The sequence below is a fragment of the Pongo abelii genome, chromosome 5 (genome assembly GCF_028885655.2).
Source record: "Pongo abelii isolate AG06213 chromosome 5, NHGRI_mPonAbe1-v2.0_pri, whole genome shotgun sequence".
NCBI classification, from domain to species: domain Eukaryota; kingdom Metazoa; phylum Chordata; class Mammalia; order Primates; family Hominidae; genus Pongo; species Pongo abelii.
In genome coordinates this window covers 31740841-31756706 of record NC_071990.2, presented here as the reverse complement: position 1 = coordinate 31756706, position 15866 = coordinate 31740841, and the positions used below count along the sequence as shown (strand labels likewise).

At 48.4% G+C, this 15866-nt stretch overlaps 2 protein-coding genes, 2 non-coding genes and 1 pseudogene across 8 annotated transcripts; 3 read left to right on the top strand and 2 right to left on the bottom strand.

Annotated features, from left to right (window-relative positions):
• The first annotated feature begins 333 nt into the window (after positions 1-333).
• On the top strand, positions 334-12012 carry DDX39B (DExD-box helicase 39B). Of its 5 annotated transcripts, none has more exons than XM_009241643.4 (11): positions 334-472; positions 1890-2102; positions 3135-3262; positions 3553-3645; positions 5579-5762; positions 6773-6891; positions 9333-9464; positions 10828-10937; positions 11036-11180; positions 11307-11454; positions 11782-12012. In XM_009241643.4, the coding sequence occupies exons 2-11, from the start codon at positions 1892-1894 to the stop codon at positions 11796-11798; spliced, it is 1287 nt and encodes a 428-aa protein (XP_009239918.1). In that variant the 5' UTR covers positions 334-472; positions 1890-1891; the 3' UTR covers positions 11799-12012.
• On the top strand, positions 1246-1323 carry LOC112134038 (small nucleolar RNA SNORD83). The gene has a single exon (XR_002915621.1). It is a non-coding gene; the product is annotated as a small nucleolar RNA SNORD83 (small nucleolar RNA).
• LOC112134039 (small nucleolar RNA SNORD83) lies at positions 5811-5886 on the top strand. Its single transcript, XR_002915622.1, has one exon. It is a non-coding gene; the product is annotated as a small nucleolar RNA SNORD83 (small nucleolar RNA).
• On the bottom strand, positions 11999-13270 carry MCCD1 (mitochondrial coiled-coil domain 1). The gene is made up of 2 exons (XM_002816718.5): positions 13057-13270; positions 11999-12495 (listed from the first exon to the last, which is right to left on the bottom strand). The coding sequence occupies exons 1-2, from the start codon at positions 13225-13227 to the stop codon at positions 12307-12309; spliced, it is 360 nt and encodes a 119-aa protein (XP_002816764.4). The 5' UTR covers positions 13228-13270; the 3' UTR covers positions 11999-12306.
• Positions 13271-13579: 309 nt separating this feature from the next.
• Positions 13580-14707, bottom strand: LOC100439461 (large ribosomal subunit protein eL15-like; annotated as a pseudogene).
• Between the last annotated feature and the right edge of the window lie 1159 nt (positions 14708-15866).

The following is a 15866-nucleotide window of genomic DNA, read 5'->3' as shown; positions in this document are numbered from 1 at the left end:
TGCGTGCCCAGCCGTCCTCAGGTCACCTTCACTGCCGGGCCAAGGACCCCGTGGGAACTCACAGCCCTCGCCACACTCGTTCCTCGCGCATCCATGGAGGGGTGCCTAGAGAGAAGACCTGCGTGGCAAAAACCTAAACGAAGAGATGAGGGGCATGGAGAGGAGTAGGACAAGAGAATAAAGATAACAGTGGGGGGAGACGTTAGTTTCCTTTATACCTTTTGTTACTGGCGGTAGCAGGGGAGTTAGAAACGGTTTTAAAACAAATTTCAGACAGGCATTTTCCAAAGGCAAGCCTGGAGCGCACGGATCTGTACAACCGTTGAAGGCCCTGTTTCCGGTCCCTTGCGCCTGCGCTCTTGCCGCCAAGAAGGCGGGAGGCTGGAGTAGAGGGAAGCCTGCAACCGGAAGTGAAGGCAGATTTCCCTCCTTCGTCGCTGTTGCTGCCGCCATACGCGCGCTCCCTGTTTAGGTAAGCTTTGGCCTTCGCTACAATCCGTTTCCATCTGCGCTTCTCCGCACCCATCCCGTCACATGGGTTCCTGATACCCTTTTCACAGGCGATGGTCTGGTCGCTGGGGCCTAGTTGGTTCGCTATTTCCATAGCTTGCATCCCTTTCGAGAGCAAAGAGCTCCTGGGGGGAGGAAGGGAAGCTAAGGGGGGGCCCAATCCAAGATGGTGTCCTCGGCGCCATTGTGTTCGTTTTGCTCCCTTCTTCCAATGGGTTCTTCTCATATTGGAGGCCTCAGCATCAATGAGAGGCGGCGCTCGGCTTCCTTTGGTCTTGGTATTTGCGGAGGGCGGGGCTCTTCTCACCTTCCTTGTCCTTTCTTGAGCTCTTTCTCGGCCCTCGGTGGGACTGGGAGGAGGAGCTGGTTTCTGGGCCCAGTTGGATTTTTCTCACCTTGACTTGCCCAACTTAATTTGGAGTGCCTTCCAAGTGTTTACGATTGGTGTCATTGTATGTTTCTCCGAAAGGAGTCTCACCTTCGTAGCGCAACAGTGATGTGAGACCACTTGGTAAAGATCCTGTTAAAGCCTGGGCGGGGATTGCCTTTCTCTGTCAACTATTAGTTTTCTTATTGTAGGGTGGAGACGTGAATTTTTTTTTTTTTTTTTTGTGGCCGAGCCATTTGTCTTGCACCACTCCTCCCCCCCCATGCTAATTACACAAGGCTTTCTTAAACAACGGAAGGGAGGATACTGAGAAGTGGGAGGCTGAGAGCTATGGGAGGTGGACGGCGGCCATATGATGTTTTCTTTTCGAAAGGTGAGCGCTTTGCGCAGTGATGACCCTCATCTATCACCCTTGACTGATGGCTGCTGAGTTAGGCATCCATAACGGTGGGATTATAATAGGGAAGGCGCAGTCTGTCTTTGAGGACTTTTCAGGACTCTGCTTGTCATCTCCATTTTCCACTTTACTAAGTTATTAGTCATATTTTACCTTTTATTATCTATTCTATTTCGTCACTGTTACTTTCAGATCAAGAATTTATAAGTTGGTCTTCCCCTTCCAACTTTTCTGGTTTCCGCTACTGTGATTGCTAATCTTGTTGGGAACCTCTGTCCTAACCTCTTTCCCTGTTACTGCTTTTTCTGTTCTGTTATATTTGCTTTTCGTTTTTATGTTTTGTATCTGTTTTTCTTTCCAGGTAAAAGTTTCCTAGTTTAGGGAAAGTGGGAACTGAGGATGGAAAAGAGGTGGTGAAGGCTGTGCTCGTGATTAAGTCTTGCTTTTTTTTTTTCCCCCTCCAGCTCTTCTGTTAGAAATAGTATCTTTGTTTTCCTTTGCTGTTCCTCAATCCCCTACTCTTCACCCCTTGTTTTCACCTATTTTGCGAGAACCCATCCAGATCCCCCTTCCCTTCTTCCCCTGCCGGCCCAGTTATGGCAGAGAACGATGTGGACAATGAGCTCTTGGACTATGAAGATGATGAGGTGGAGACAGCAGCTGGGGGAGATGGGGCTGAGGCCCCTGCCAAGAAGGATGTCAAGGGCTCCTATGTCTCCATCCACAGCTCTGGCTTTCGTGACTTCCTGCTCAAGCCAGAGTTGCTCCGGGCCATTGTCGACTGTGGCTTTGAGCATCCGTCAGAAGGTAAATTTTCTCTTGGGCATGTAGTGCTCATTGGGCTCTTTAAGGGTACAAGTTTGTCGTTGCTCAGGTGGTGGTAAGGGTTTATACTTAAGGCTAGATCAGGGCCAGGTGCAGTGGTTCACGCCTGTAATCCCATTGCTTTGGGAGGCCAAGGCAGGAGGGTGATCACTTGAGCTCAAGAGTGCAGGAGAAGCCTGGGCAACATAGGGAGACTCCAGTCTCTACAAAACGTTCAGAAATTAAGCAGGTGAAGGTTGAGACTTCAGTGAGCCATGATTGCACCACTGTACACCAGCCAGGGCGACAGTGAGGAAGAAAAAATCAGGAGATAAGTATCAAAAACGATTTTGGATAGAGGAGGCTTATTCAGGCTTATTCTTTCGTGGTAGCACCAAAGTGCTAATGATCCAAAAGTAACTTCCAGGTCTGCCATTCATTCTTGTGACTGGCTTTTCTTGTCTGCTTATTTTAAATTTTGTCACTTGACTTCTAATTTTAAATTTCCAGAAAGGTCCTGGTTGGACCTGTAGTCTCCCTCTGTTGGGCCAGGCCAACTGTGATCTCTGGAAACCTCTGTGACTGGTTTAGAGATGACTGGCTTCTGGGTCAGGTACCAAGTCCTTCATTTTGTCCAGGGTTGTAGTTATGTGACCCGAAGTATAGCAACCTAAGTAGGAGAAATGGTCTGTGGCAGGTATTCAAATGTCATGAATTGTTACAGATTAAGAAAAATAAGGACAGAGCCAGGCATTGAAGGTGAGCAGTTGGTAGATGCAAGGGGTTTGTTACTAGGACTGGGAAGGCCTAGATCTGGAGGAGGCCAAAGCTAGGAGGAATTAGGAAAGTCTGATTTTGAGGTGAATGTAATTGAGCAGAGAGAGGTAAAAAGGGTCTGGAAGTTGGCAAGAACCAGGTAAATACTAGACTTTGAGAATTGAGTGGTAAGAAATGGGCTTGGCATGATGAAAAAGGTTGTAGAGTTATCTGGAGACTGAAGTCTAATTTATCTTCCTCCCCCCCCCCGACTTTTAGTCCAGCATGAGTGCATCCCTCAGGCCATTCTGGGAATGGATGTCCTGTGCCAGGCCAAGTCGGGCATGGGAAAGACAGCAGTGTTTGTGTTGGCCACACTGCAACAGCTGGAGCCAGTTACTGGGCAGGTATATTCGGGGAGAGTGCTGGGGAGGGGATTTTGGTTAGGACTGTAAGGGAAGGGTGTTTTTGTCCTAGCTACATGATGCTTGCAGAGCCATGAGCACAGACCTCTGTTACCCTTGACAACCTGAGAGCTGTGGGGAATGTTCTGTCGCAAGCATGGGGTTCATGATTTAGATCACAGAATCGAAGTCATTTATTATCGGCCCGGGTGTGTTTTTGTGACAATCACTTCCCTAGAGGGGATAATGAAGGGCTACACTTACCGTACGTCTCCGTCTACTTCCTGCCTAAGGTGTCTGTGCTGGTGATGTGTCACACTCGGGAGTTGGCTTTTCAGATCAGCAAGGAATATGAGCGCTTCTCTAAATACATGCCCAATGTCAAGGTAAGCCAAGGTAAAGAGACCTGAGAGTGAGGGTGTGGCAAGTTGGAGGGATAAGAAACTTGTAGGCTAATAGTCTCTTTAATTTTGGAGAAGCTTTAGTTTGCTGTGGTTTAACAGAGTGTTGAGATCCTATGTAACAGGAGGATTCGTAATTGGGCTATGGATGATGCTTAACACAAGACCACCCTTTTCTTACTACTTTATACTGACTTTGAATCATATCAGTTTGATAATTTTGGGGTGTGTGGCAGAGAAAGCTGGAAACTTTAAAACAGCTCCAGTGGTGTGTGAATATTGAGGATTCTGGCCAAGTGCGCAATGGCTTACACCTGTAATCTCAGCAGTTTGGGAGGCCAAGGCGTGTGGGTCATTTGATTTCAGGAGTTCAAGACCAATGTGGCCAACATGATGAAACCCACTCTCTACTAAAAATGCAAAAATTAGCCGTGCTTGTTGGCACACACCTGTAGTCCCACCTACTTGGGAGGCTGAGGCAGGAGAATCACTTGAACCCAGGAAGCAGAGGTTGTAGTGAGCTGAGATTGTGCCACTGCACTCCAGCCTGGGTGACAGAGCGAGACTCCCATCTCAAAAAAAAAAAAAAATCTGATTAAAGTTAAGCATTTTTGGCAAGAATCCCTCATAGGTGATGCTGTATCTCCTGTTATGCCACAAATCTGGTTGACTTATGTTAGTTATTTTATTTTTATGTTTATTTATTTGTTTTGAGATGGAGTCTTGCTGTGTCCCTCAGGCTGTGAGTATAGTGGCGCAATCTCAGCTCACTGCAACCTGCGCCTCCCAGGTTCAAGCGATTCTCCCACCTCAACCCTCCGAGTAGCTGGGACTACAGTATGCCATCAGGCCCGGCTAATTTTTGTTTTTTTAGTAGTGACAGGGTTTCACCACGTTGGCCAGGCTGGTCTCAAACTCCTGACCTCAAGTGATCCACCCACCTCGGCCTCCCAAAGTGCTGGGATTACAGGTGTGAGCCACTGCACCTGGCCTCATTAATGATTTTAGATTTACCGTAGGATTAGCGTCGTGACAGTCTGATTCCACAGTTGTTCTTTTACCCCTTGAAACCAGAAAGTAGTTTCTGGTGTTATTTGATACTGTACCAAGGCTCAGATCCCCAAACAACTATTCGCCTAATGGTTTTAACATGAAGTGATAATATTTAGCCCGAAGCAGTAATTTCATGGGGTTTGTGGGAAGGAGTTTGAGATTCTGGATTTATTTAGGAAAACTTAATGTTCCATGTGTTTTTTTGTGGTACTTTACACTAATCTGGTGATTTATTGCTGTCCTTTATTTATTTGTTTTTTATATTTTGAGTTGGAGTCTCGCTCTGTCATCCAGGCTGGAGTACAGTGGCTCAATCTCGCCTCACTGCAATCTCCACCTCCTGGGTTCAAGTGATTCTCCTGCCTCAGTCTCCCGGCTAATTTTTGTATTTTTTGTATTTTAGTAAATTTTGTAAATTTTGTATTTATTTTTATTTTTTTTTTTGAGATGGGGTATCACTCTTGTTGCCCAGGCTGGAGTACAATGGTGAGATCTTGGCTCACCACAACCTCTGCCTCCCAGGTTCTCGTGCCTCAGCCTCCCGAGTAGCTGGAATTATAGGTGTGCACCACCACACCTGGCTCCTTTATTTTTTAAATGAAGCCTGGCCTCATAAGTGAAGGAAGATGGTTAGATTAAGTCAGTAGAACTGAATTATTGTTCTGACTGCTCCGACTAGCCATGTAACTTTAGGCAATCACTCTCAGTGTTTGGTGGGGGGACATAAAATTTTTAAATTAGGTGACCTCTAAAGTTCGTTTTAGTTTGGAAACATGCTAAAAATTGGTTTAGCTCAAGCAATCCCCTGGGGGGATTGGACTCTTTCCTTCCTCTTTTTTGAGACTCTTTGCTCCTGGCTCGGCAGGTTGCTGTTTTTTTTGGTGGTCTGTCTATCAAGAAGGATGAAGAGGTGCTGAAGAAGAACTGCCCGCATATCGTCGTGGGGACTCCAGGCCGTATCCTAGCCCTGGCTCGAAATAAGAGCCTCAACCTCAAACACATTAAACACTTTATTTTGGATGAATGTGATAAGATGCTTGAACAGCTCGGTGAGTGGCAGTGCTGGGGCTTGTAATGCTGGGGAGTTGTTCTTTGGAGCCAAATGATGTTTATTTGAAACAGGAGCACCTCAGTGCAAGGATGACTCTTATCTATCACCCATGACTGATGGCTCTGGGTTCCTTGGTTGGTCTTTATTATGCTTTTAAGCACAGTAAAGGGTGTCGTCTATCATCTTTCTATGATTTTTGTTTTTAACCTTTGAGAATAGGGGACTTTGATAATTTTAGGCATAAGTCATCACCACCACCACCGTTTTCATTATAGATTCCTATACTGGGAGTCATAGGGGAGATTCTAAACTGAAAGAGAAGACAGTACCCTTCTGGCATCTCCAGCACAGCATTTACAGTCAGAATTTATAGCTGAATAAGTGTCTAGACTAAGGTCTGGGATTAATGTAGAGAGTGTTTGTAGCAGTTTGTGTGGTGTGGTATTCTAGTGTGCCAGATGGGGTTAATGGAAGATTTTTCTGTAAGAATTGAATCTTGGTGAATGAGAGGGGTTGGACATAGGCCCCATAAGTCATTACAAATGGTCTTTGACAATTCAATATGGTGAGCTATAAAGGTGGGCTCCAGGTAGGGATGTCATATTTGCCTGACTTGATAGAAAAGTGATCCAGAGAGTCATAAATGGACTCTGATATCTGGAATATAATATGTGCTTGATATTTGTAGTCTGCTGAAGGCTGTCTGGGGCTTGGGCAGGAAAGGGTTGGGAGAAGGGCCTGTAAAGCATGTTTTGAAGGCCTTGAGAGCCTCTGCACTGGGCTTTATCCCCATTTCATAGTTGGGAACTTTGGGGTTTTACCTTATTTCTTGCTTGGTTAAAACAAACAGCTGGAATCTGATCCCAATTCTTGATTCCAAGTCCATTGCTCTTTCCATTGTGTTATTACTATTTCCAGCAATCTTCACCTCACTGGGAAGTCTACCTCTAATCTTTGTTTATCATACCTGCTTATTTTCTCCTACAATTTTTTTCCTTGTTCTTGTAGACATGCGTCGGGATGTCCAGGAAATTTTTCGCATGACCCCCCACGAGAAGCAGGTCATGATGTTCAGTGCTACCTTGAGCAAAGAGATCCGTCCAGTCTGCCGCAAGTTCATGCAAGATGTAAATACCCTTCTACCTTCTCTCCCTCCACTCCCCGCCCGCTGCCTCCTCCCCTTCCTCGCCCTCTTCCTCAGACTCCCTTGTCATTCAAGTGCCAAGAAGGCGGCTTGTGCCCAACTGGGAGTAATGACTCCTTGAAGAGACATACAGAAGCAGAGACAGCTAGTGTTAGGGTCTGCGCGGGTGCCAGGGAAACTCCGGAAGACTTGGTCGGGTTAATGTGAGAGCGGGTAGTGTTCGACTTTTTCAAAAATCACAACATTTTTGAACCTCTTCTCCCTTCGGGGGAGGGCAGGATTTTTCTGCCCTACCACCCACGCATCCATCGTCTCTTACATGCCCCCTACAGCCACGCACCCTCAAGGTGGCATCGAGCATACAGCTGGAGCCTTCTGCTCACCAAAACTCCTACTTCCCGGTGGCAGGAGAGCAAGAGAGGGACAGACAGATGGCAGGGCATGTCCAAAAGAAGAGCATCAGCACAAATGAATCCTCCCCTTCCCCACCTCCAGGGGTGGGGGCCTTTGGCACCTCAATCCCCGATACCCTACTCCTTCCCACCCACATCTCCTTGCACCCATCTGGAACCTCGGTTGATGTGAGCCGGCAACAGAGAAGCACCGTGGCGCGGCGAGGGAATGCAGACGGCACCCAGCGGTGGATGGCGGCAGCGGAGGCCGCGGGGAAACCTGACCAGGAAGCTGAGGACCAAACCAGCCTCTTTTTCCGTTCCCGGTTTTTTTCCTGAACCCAACGCGTGCCGTGCCCCGTTTCCCCCAATATGTGTTGGGGAGGGGTGTCCTGAATGGGGTGGTAGATTTTTTTTCTTAAAAAAAATTTTTTGTTTTTTTTAATACTCAGAGGAGAGGGACATAGGAAAGGTAAAGTGGATGTAATCGGGTGGGTGTTAGGGTTTGGGGCTAGGTGGGGCCAATTGCATAAGCAGTGGAGTGTGTTCTTCCCCTCCCTGCAGTGTTCCTTCCCGTGGGATGATCACTCTTTGGCTGTATTTGGGGCTAGAATGAGATTTGAAGGAGGCCATGGAACTTCTGTTTAGAAAGCTTGCCTTGGCTGGGCCTGGTGGCTCACCTCTAATCCCAGCGTTTTGGGAGGCCAAGGTGGGAGGATTGCTTGAGCCCAGGAATTTGAGACTAGCCGGGACAGTGTAGTGAGACACTCTACCAGAAAAACCGGGCGTGGTGGCGCATGCCTGTAGTCCCAGCTACTTGGGAGGCTGAGGCAGGAGGGTTTGCTTGAGCCTGGGACGTGGAGGCGGCAGTAAGCTGTGATTGTGCCACTGTACTCCAGCCTGGGTGATAGAGTGAGACCCTGTATCAAAACAAAAAACCTGCCTTCTGGGATTGGGCTTCTGGTTTTTTTCCCATGACACACACATCCTTTCCTATTTTGTCCTCTGGGTCTTCATATTAACTGTCTTCCCCCAGGATAGTATAAAAAGTGTTAGGAAAGTTGGGCTTTGGAGTTGTGGTAATTTCTGTCTTTGTTACTTTCCTCCCCTTCAGGGGGTTTTTTAATTTTAAAGTTGAATGCAGTGAGGTATAATGGTGTGTGCCTGTAGTCCCAGCTATTCAGGAGACTGAAGCAGGAGGATCACTTGAGCCCAGGAATTTGAGGCTATAGTGTGCTATGATTGTGCCAGTGAATAGCCACTGCACTCCAGCCTGGGCAACATGGTGAGATCCTGTCCCTTAAAAGCGTATCTGCTGCTCTGAATTTGGTTTTTTAACACCACTTACTGATACCTTCCCTGTAAACCTGTAGATGGTTTAATTCTTAGTCAAGAGACCAGTCTCATCTAAAACTACCCTGTTGTGGTCTGACGGCAAGTTACTCATCTTGAGTAATTTTCGTTTCTCCTTAAGTGGCATTTTGACTGTCCATTGCAGCATTCTGATCTTAAAAGACATCCACTTTCCTAATGCACATGAGATTCTCTTAGTTGAAGTAGGAGAATCAAATGGAGCAGTCATCCTCCCCCCACCCCATGTTCTTACAAGCAACTCTGATGGAGTTATTCTGACCTTGAGTCACTGCCTCCCATCATTTCCCAGATGTTTGGTTCTTGCTCTCCCTTTGAGAATCATCTCCCATTTTCTTTCCTCTCCCACCTCCATTTGAGGTAATGGCATCTGTGCCATTGGGTGGTTTCACTGCTCCTTGACTTCATTTGCAGTTTCTTTGCCGTGGTAGTTTTTAGTTGGGCAGTCTCAAAACTCATCTGATAGGAAGGAAATTAGATGCAACGTGAGAGAGACCACAGTAAAATGTGGGTATTTTTGGGAGAGGGGTGGGGTTTTCAATCTTCTCTTTCCTCCCCATCCCCCCATGGGGTGTATTGGAGATCAACTTCCTCCACCCCCCCAGGTTTAACCCCCCCACTCTGCCCTCCTCCCGTTCCCCACCCCCTTCCTCCCCCCCAGCCAATGGAGATCTTCGTGGATGATGAGACGAAGTTGACGCTGCATGGGTTGCAGCAGTACTACGTGAAACTGAAGGACAACGAGAAGAACCGGAAACTCTTTGACCTTCTGGATGTCCTTGAGTTCAACCAGGTCAGTTACACGTCCAGTAGGAGGATGAGCATTGGAGCACTCCAGCTGTAGCAGAAACCTGGATATTAAGTACACTTTTATTGAGGAAATCACATGTGTGATGTGGGAGAGAATGATGAGGGTATAAATATCTTAGGGGCTGAGCGTGAGTAAGGTAGGAGCTGCTTTTCTATTCTATGGCTGGCACGGATATGTCCTCAATAACCTCAAGGAAAATAAACTTCAACAAAAATTAAGATCCTTGGGCAGGCACGGTGGCTTATGTGTGTAATCCCAGCACTTGGGGAGGCTGAGGCAGGTGGATCACTTGAGCCCAGGAGTTTGAGACCAGTCTGGGCAACATGGTGAAACTTCATCACTACCAAAGAAGAAAAAAATTAGCCAGGTGTGGTGGTGTATGCCTGTAGTCCCAGATACTCTGGTGGCTGAGGTGAGAGGATAGCTTGAGCCCAGGAGATTGAGGGTGCAGTGAACTATGCACTACTGTGCTCCAGCTTGGGCAGTAGAGTGAGACCTTGTCTCCAAAAGTCCTTGAAAGATTTTAGGAAGTTGTTAAAAGTCTTGAAACGATTTTTGGGGGCATGTTAGGGTTCTTAATTGTTTAATTCCTCTAATAACTGCTTATTCAAGAGAAGCATTTCTGACTGGGTGCAGGGCAGTGGCTCATGCCCATAATCGCAGTACTTTGGGAGGCTGAGGCAGGAGCATCGCTTGAGCCCAGGACTTCAAGACCAGCCTGGGTAACATAGGGAGATGCCCGTCTCTACAAATAGTAAAAATAAAAAAAGTAGCTGGGCGGGTGGTGTGCACCTGTGGTCCCAGCTACTTGGAATGCTGAGGTGGAAGGATCTCTTGAGCCCAGGAGGTGGAGGCTGCAGTGACTTGCGATTGCACCACTGCACTCCAGTCTGGGGGACAGAGTGAGACCCCATCTCAAAAGTGTTTAATTAATATACTTGTGAGTGGTCTATTTGCATTTAAAACTACTTTCTAGAATTAGGGTAGCTCCCTTAGGTTTAATGTTTTGGTGAGCAGGAATATCAGTTAACCCCTCCAGATCTTAATTCTAGTTTTTTATCACTTTTTCATGAGGTGATCTCATCCTCGTCTCCTACCATGTCTGGCAATTTTGATTTCTGAACTCTGTGCTACCTCAGAGGCCAGCTTCCTTAGGGAAAAATCAGTGCTGAAATAAAGTTATATTTCCTCTTCTGCTCTAAATATATAATGGGGGAATAAGAGAGATGAAGAGGAATTCCTGAGAACATAATTACTAGAAACTCCCCTCTGCCACATAATGTCTCTCACACACCATGGACCCCTATTCCCCCAATTTGCGACCCCCACCCCCACCCCACAACAGGTGGTGATCTTTGTGAAGTCTGTGCAGCGGTGCATTGCCTTGGCCCAGCTACTAGTGGAGCAGAACTTCCCAGCCATTGCTATCCACCGTGGGATGCCCCAGGAGGAGAGGTGAGCTGAAGATGGGAAAGATATTTTGTGTCCTTGGGAGAAAAAGACAGTTGAGAGAAGGGAATCTCAACATGTTTTAAATTTCCTTTCTCACAAAGGCTTTCTCGGTATCAGCAGTTTAAAGATTTTCAACGACGAATTCTTGTGGCTACCAACCTATTTGGCCGGGGCATGGACATCGAGCGGGTGAACATTGCTTTTAATTATGACATGCCTGAGGATTCGGACACCTACCTGCATCGGGTAAACCCCACAGGCTGAAGAGATCCCACTCTCCCATTCCCTTCTTTTCTATTTGTACATCTTCATCCCTGCCTCTGGGTCTCTTTCCTCTTTGGTCTTCCAGTGCTACCCTCTGTCTCCCTCCAGGTGGCCAGAGCAGGCCGGTTTGGCACCAAGGGCTTGGCTATCACATTTGTATCCGATGAGAATGATGCCAAGATCCTCAATGATGTGCAGGATCGCTTTGAGGTCAATATTAGTGAGCTGCCTGATGAGATAGACATCTCCTCCTACAGTGAGTACTGATCTCATGAAACTCTTTAGGTCCTCCCTGTTCCTTAGTGTGTTTGTGCTAAATCCCGTCACATAGGTCTTGGGCACCTGATGCATAATGGACACTTGACTGGTTCATGCCCCCTGGTCTTTGATGCTGTGTTGGGATGTTTTCCTGACCTTTATGTGGGGTTTCTGTCTTCTCTCATCATATTACATGCCTTCCCTCACCCCCACGTCCGTCCTCAGAACCAAGGCAGTACACCAGCGTCTGCATGTGTGCCGTGTGTTCCTGCCTCGCTTTCCCCTTTTCATGCCTTATTCTGACCATGCTACGTTTTCTTCTCAGTTGAACAGACACGGTAGAAGACTCGCCCATTCTGGAATGTGACCGTCTGTCCTTCAGGAGAGGACACCAGGGTGGGGGTGAAGGAGACACTACTGCCCCCACCCCTGACAGCCCCCACCCCATGGCTTCCATCTTTTGCATCACCACCACTCCTGAACCCCCATTTCTGATTTGTCAGAATTTTTTTTAACAAAACTAAAAATGAAACACATGTGTCTGTGGTATCTCTAAGTGCTTCGTCCCTTTATTGTATTTGGGGTGAGGTTATTTTAGGGCATGGTCCAGGGTAAATTCCTATAAGGCCTGGGTGCCCTGCCTGCTGTGAGATCAAAGGGGAATGGGACTAAGACTGCAGAGCCCTGGCTCCCCCACTACCTGCCAATTGCCAATTGCCTGTGCTTTGTGGAGGTCTATTCCACTTTCTCTGGCCTGGGAGACGCTGGGGTGTTTATGATCCCAAGGCTCCTGGTGGGTTGTGCATGTATTTCTCCAGTGCCAGAGGGTGCTGTGGGCACTGGGGGAAACTTAGGCGCCTCCTCCCAGGCTCTCTCGGTGCCTCCTCATCTGTTCCTTCAGCTTCTGAATCTTCAGCACCAGGGCTTGGGCCTCCCAGGCTCCCTCCTGCCCTTCCAGGAGGGCCTGGTACAGCTCCAGCTGCTGCTCCAGCAACTCTTCAGCTTGGGCCAGCTCAGCTGTGCAGTGGGTCCCAGGGCCCTGGTCAGGGAATTAGGGGAGGGAGCATCAGCCAGGGCAGGGGGCTGAGGCCCTGGGAAGCTTTGTTGCAGGCTGTGGCTCGAAGTGAGAAATTCCACCTTCCCTATTCGTTTTTTGACCCGGTCTTTTAAGGACACCTGTGCTGAGAAGGCCAGGTAGCTCCCTGTCTTGGGCATAGGCCTCTGGGTGGTGGCGGGGGAGCAGATAGAGTTCCCTGGCCCAGGGGCTGTAACTGGCTGCCTTGAACAAGGATATGGGGTCACTGGAAAGAGGAACAGCCGCTCCTCCCCGCTAAGAAATAATTAACTGTTAGGTGAGGGGGAATAGATCCTGTTCAAGGACTTTGTGGACTGTGCTGTTGTGGGTGGGGGTGGGGTGGGGGAAGGGAGCCCTGAGGTCTGGGCAGGGGGAGGTGGGGAGAGGAGCTGGTAGCTGAACTAAGAAAAGAGCTGCAGGGGTAGGCGTGGTGTGGGGTGGTGCAGGGTGGGATTGAGGGTTTTTTTTCCCCACACCCCAGTATAAATTCTCACACCCGCTGTACCTACCTGTGGTGCCACTTACCCTGGGAGGGGATATCATCTTCCCATTTCCTCTGGAGCTGGTCTGCTCTTCCATGCTTGCCTTGGGGTTTTGGGAGCAGCACCTATGGGAGCCCTGGGGTGCCAAGGACCAGGAGGGCAGAAGGAGGCGAAGGAAATGGCACCGAGAGAGCCAGGGCAGAGGGAGGACCATGGCAGGTGACCTGGCAGGGAGCTGTGTGAGCTGTCCAACAGCCACCAGGAACTGGTTCCCTCCAGGCCTTGGCCTAACTTCAGTGCCTGGCCCTGCCCAGGCCCCAGCCCCCAGCCCTGCCCAGGCCCCAGCCCCCAGCCCTGCCCTTGCCCCTGCCCCGCTCTGCCCCACGTCTCTCCCAGCCTGGCCCCAGACAGAGTCCAGGAACAACTCCTGTTCCTGATGTGAAAAATGTTCCTGCCAGTTTAGGCAGAACTTGCTTTAGAGCACTGGTGCCCAGCCTACCACAGGTCTGTGATTTTTTTTTTTTTTTAATCTAGTGTTTATTAGGTATGAATTTTACAAACATATATTAGCGGTAGCTGTGGAGCTGGAGAGTATTGCACCTTCTCCAAGCTGCATGGCGAGAACCACTAATAGTGTGGTAGAACTTACAGCCCTTTCCAAGACCGTGGTTCTCTTGGCCTGCAGATAGCCTATGCATCTCCCTGTGCTTGTGGACCACTGGGTGTCAGGTTTCCTTCTGATAGTGTTATGGAATGGATCAACTAGGATAACCTCAAAAACTTTGTATGTGGAATCTTTAACCAGCCCAGTGAGAATTCAGGACTCAGAGCCCCACAGTGGCATCCAGCTTGCTCTTCTGTAACAGACTGAAGGCTTTGAGCAAACTAGCTGGTTAACACCGTGATAGACAGGCTTGCCGTTAAGTTGCCTCCTTAGGAACTGGATTTTCGGCCACCACGGCGCTTATATATAACATAACCTTGCTTGGCTGTAACCCAGTAGCGTGCTTTATTGGGCTGGGTGGGGCGGGGATCCCTGTGGAGAGCAGAGAGCTGGTGGTACTGCCAGCAGTGGGCCCTCAGAAGAAAGCTCATGACATCAGACTGCTTCTTCCGTAGCTTCTGGATGTACTTGTATGCACCATCTTGGTTTACCCAGTGGCTGCTGCCAGACAGAAAGGAAAGGCTACCACAGGTCTTCTGTCTTTTTTTTTTTTTTGAGACGGAGTCTCGCTCTGTCGCCCAGGCTGGAGTGCAGTGGCGCAATCTGGGCTCACTGCAAGCTCCGCCTCCCGGGTTGACCCCATTCTCCTGCCTCAGCCTCCCGAGTAGCTGGGACTACAGGTGCCCGCCTCCACGCCCGGCTAATTTTTTGTATTTTTAGTAGAGACGGGGTTTCACCGTGTTAGCCAGGATGGTCTCGATCTCCTGACCTCGTGATCCGCCCGTCTCGGCCTCCCAAAGTTCTGGGATTACAGGCGTAGAGCCACTGTGCCCGGCATGGCTTTTTCTTAACATTGTCTTTTCTCACTTCACTCTGCAAGGTAGGAATTACCTCACTGGTTTGCACCTGAGGAAACTGGCTCAGATGGTTTCATTCAGCACTCACTGGGGAAGTGTCTGTTGGGGGCAGCTCTAGGCTGGATGTGCTCGAAAGTCCACAGCTGGTTGTTGGTAGGGCCTGGAGGGTTCATGTCCAGGTCCACCTGACTTGAAAGCTCATCCTGACCTTGCTTAAGTGCTGATTCCCCTTTGTAGATATACCTTTTATTGTGCTTCCCTTGATTGGAGGCTTGTGGCAACCCTGTGTCAAGCACATCAAACAGGTCTATTGGTGCTATTTTTCCAACAGCAGACAGACATCATGTCTCCGTGTCATGCTGTGGAATTCTCAAAATGTTTCAAGCCTTTTCATTATTATACCTGTTACAGTGACCTGTAATCAGTTACTGAAGTTAACTATTGTGATTGTTTTGGGACACCATGAGCGATGCTCATATAAGACAGCAAACTTAATGGAAAAATGTGTGTGTTGTGACTGCTTCACCAACTTGCCATTCTCCCGACTCTGCTTTCCAGGCCTCCCTATTCCCTGAGGCACAACAATATTGAAAGGAATAATCCATGTGGCAAATGGCAAACGTCACTGTCTTATTTTAAGAAGTTGTCAAAGCAGCCTTCAGCAGCCATGCCCCTGATCCATGGAGGCAAAACCCTCCCCCAGCAAAAAGATCAGGATTAGCTGAAGCCTCAGATGATTGTTAGCATTTGTTTAGCAATTAAGTATTTTAAAATTAAAGTATATGGCCAGATACAGTGGCTCACGCCTGTAATCCCAGCACTTTGGGAGGCCGAGGCGGGTGGATCACTTGAGGTCAGGAGTTCAAGATTAGCCTGGCCAACATGGTGAAACCTCATCTCTACTAAAAACACAAAAATTAGCTGGGCATGGTGATGGGCACCTGTAGTCCCAGCTACTTGGGAGGCTGAGCAGGAGAATGGCTTGAACTCAGGAGGCAGAGGTTGCAGTGAGCCAAAATCATGGCACTGCACTCCAGTCTGGGTGACAGAGCGAGACTCCGAGACTCTGTTAAGTATATACAGTTTTTTGTACACAATGCTACTGTACACTTAACAGACTACAATATAGTACAAACATAACTTTTATGCACAATAGGAAACTAAAAAGTTTGTGTGACTCACTTTGTTGCCATGGTCTGGAGACAAATCTTCAGTATCTCCGAGGTATGCCTGTGATTTCCCTTTCCCTCTTCTTGCTGGCCCAGAATGACCTTGTTTCTTGCCCCTGTCTAACCCTGCATACTGTAGGGGTTTGCCTACTCTGGTAGGTCT